The 1,457-nt window shown below is 41.0% G+C and overlaps 1 protein-coding gene across 1 annotated transcript in view; it reads left to right on the top strand.

Moving 5' to 3' along the window:
* Window positions 1-179: 179 nt before the first annotated feature.
* The window catches only part of NPM1 (nucleophosmin (nucleolar phosphoprotein B23, numatrin)), a gene marked incomplete at its 5' end in the record, with an annotated part of 11,823 nt that continues 10,545 nt past the window's right edge, over window positions 180-1,457 (top strand). The window contains one exon of the mRNA XM_009074687.1: window positions 180-259. Within this exon, the coding sequence (XP_009072935.1) occupies window positions 180-259 (80 nt within the window). The remainder of the gene's footprint in view (window positions 260-1,457) is intronic.

The following is a 1,457-nucleotide window of genomic DNA, read 5'->3' as shown; positions in this document are numbered from 1 at the left end:
GTCGGGCGGGGGCACCGAGCGGCCCCGCCGTGCAGGCCGCGGGTTCGCAGGGCTTTCCCCGCTCCACGTGCTCCCCTGTCCGCGGATTCTCGGGGCGAGGCCTGGAGGCGACGAGTTGTAAATTAATATCAAATACCTGCGTGGAACAATAGGCTTATAATTCAGTTGTGTTTTCACAGGCTGCGAGCTTAAAGCAGATAAGGAATATCAGTTCAAAGTAGATGATGAAGAAAACGAGCATCAGTTGTCTCTGAGAACGGCAAGTATTGCTCGGGTTTTAACTTGCCTTTTTTGTCAGGTGGTGTGCAAGAATGCAAGAAATGAGCTTTTAAATGCGTCATTGATTTCCCCGAACGTCTTTTTTGTCTTATTTAGTGTTTTTACGTGAATCTGGTAAAAAATAGCCTTTCACTGGGAGTGGAGCATATCGTAATTGGAAGTATGTGCTGTATTGAAAAGTTTATCCGCTGATATTTCATTGCTTACTGTAAGCAATGCAAGACTGGAAAATGTTTAAAATAAATTACAGTAGGTTATTAAATGTCTTCTAAAGGGGATAAAATACCAAAATACACTATCATACATCTGTAGTGCAATAGAGCAGATGCTGCAGGAGCATGGGGGGAAGGATGGATGTACAGGAATCACACATAGGCAAACTTTCATAGTCTGTTAAAAATTTCATTTTGAAAAGCTTTTCAGTATGTTCCCCAAACATAATTCCAGTTCATTTTCTTTCCCAGAAGCAGATAACAAGTCTAAATGATAGGAAAGGAAGGTTTATGTTTTGATTGGTTGTCCTTGGTTTGTCCTCTCCAAGGATGCAGCTGGGAAACGCTGTCTTCCATTGAGATGATGCATCTAACACAGTCCTTGGTGATCCTGGAAATGGGGATCCGTGCTTGGATGTGTGTCCTAAGGTCTTTCTGGTGCTACAAACAGACACAGTATTCGGAGCCCTTTGTTCTGGGCTGACCAGTGTTGCCTTTGAGTAGCAGAACAACCATGTATTTATGCTTGGCAGATAAGGAATTGAAGAGTCTTGCATCTCCATTGCTTATTGCTCTACTTGTTTAGATACAAACAGAAACTGATCATACATGGAAACAAAAGAGTTATAATTGTGGGTTAATTCCTACAGCAGAATTTCTTCCTCCAGGTGACTTGGATAATAATGCTCCAGGCATATTTTTTGATAGTGTTACTTACAACACTTTAAAGTAACTATGTAAGTCATGTCTTCAGTCCTTGTATATTATGAAAATTACAGCCTGGACTTGACAATGGCTAATTGGTTCTTCATTACAATGTCTTTTGATCAAAGAATACAGCAATGAAGTTATGTACAGGACAAGTCCATACACTGAGTTCTCATATCTGAATGTTTGCCATGCAGATGAAGTTAGTCACTGAGTGATACTCGAGTTGTGCTTTTACCTAAAGATTCTGTTCTGGTT

The sequence above is a fragment of the Acanthisitta chloris genome, unplaced genomic scaffold, assembly GCF_000695815.1.
Source record: "Acanthisitta chloris isolate BGI_N310 unplaced genomic scaffold, ASM69581v1 scaffold40040, whole genome shotgun sequence".
Classification (NCBI taxonomy): Eukaryota; Metazoa; Chordata; class Aves; order Passeriformes; family Acanthisittidae; genus Acanthisitta; species Acanthisitta chloris.
This window is presented reverse-complemented; position numbering and strand designations above follow the sequence as displayed.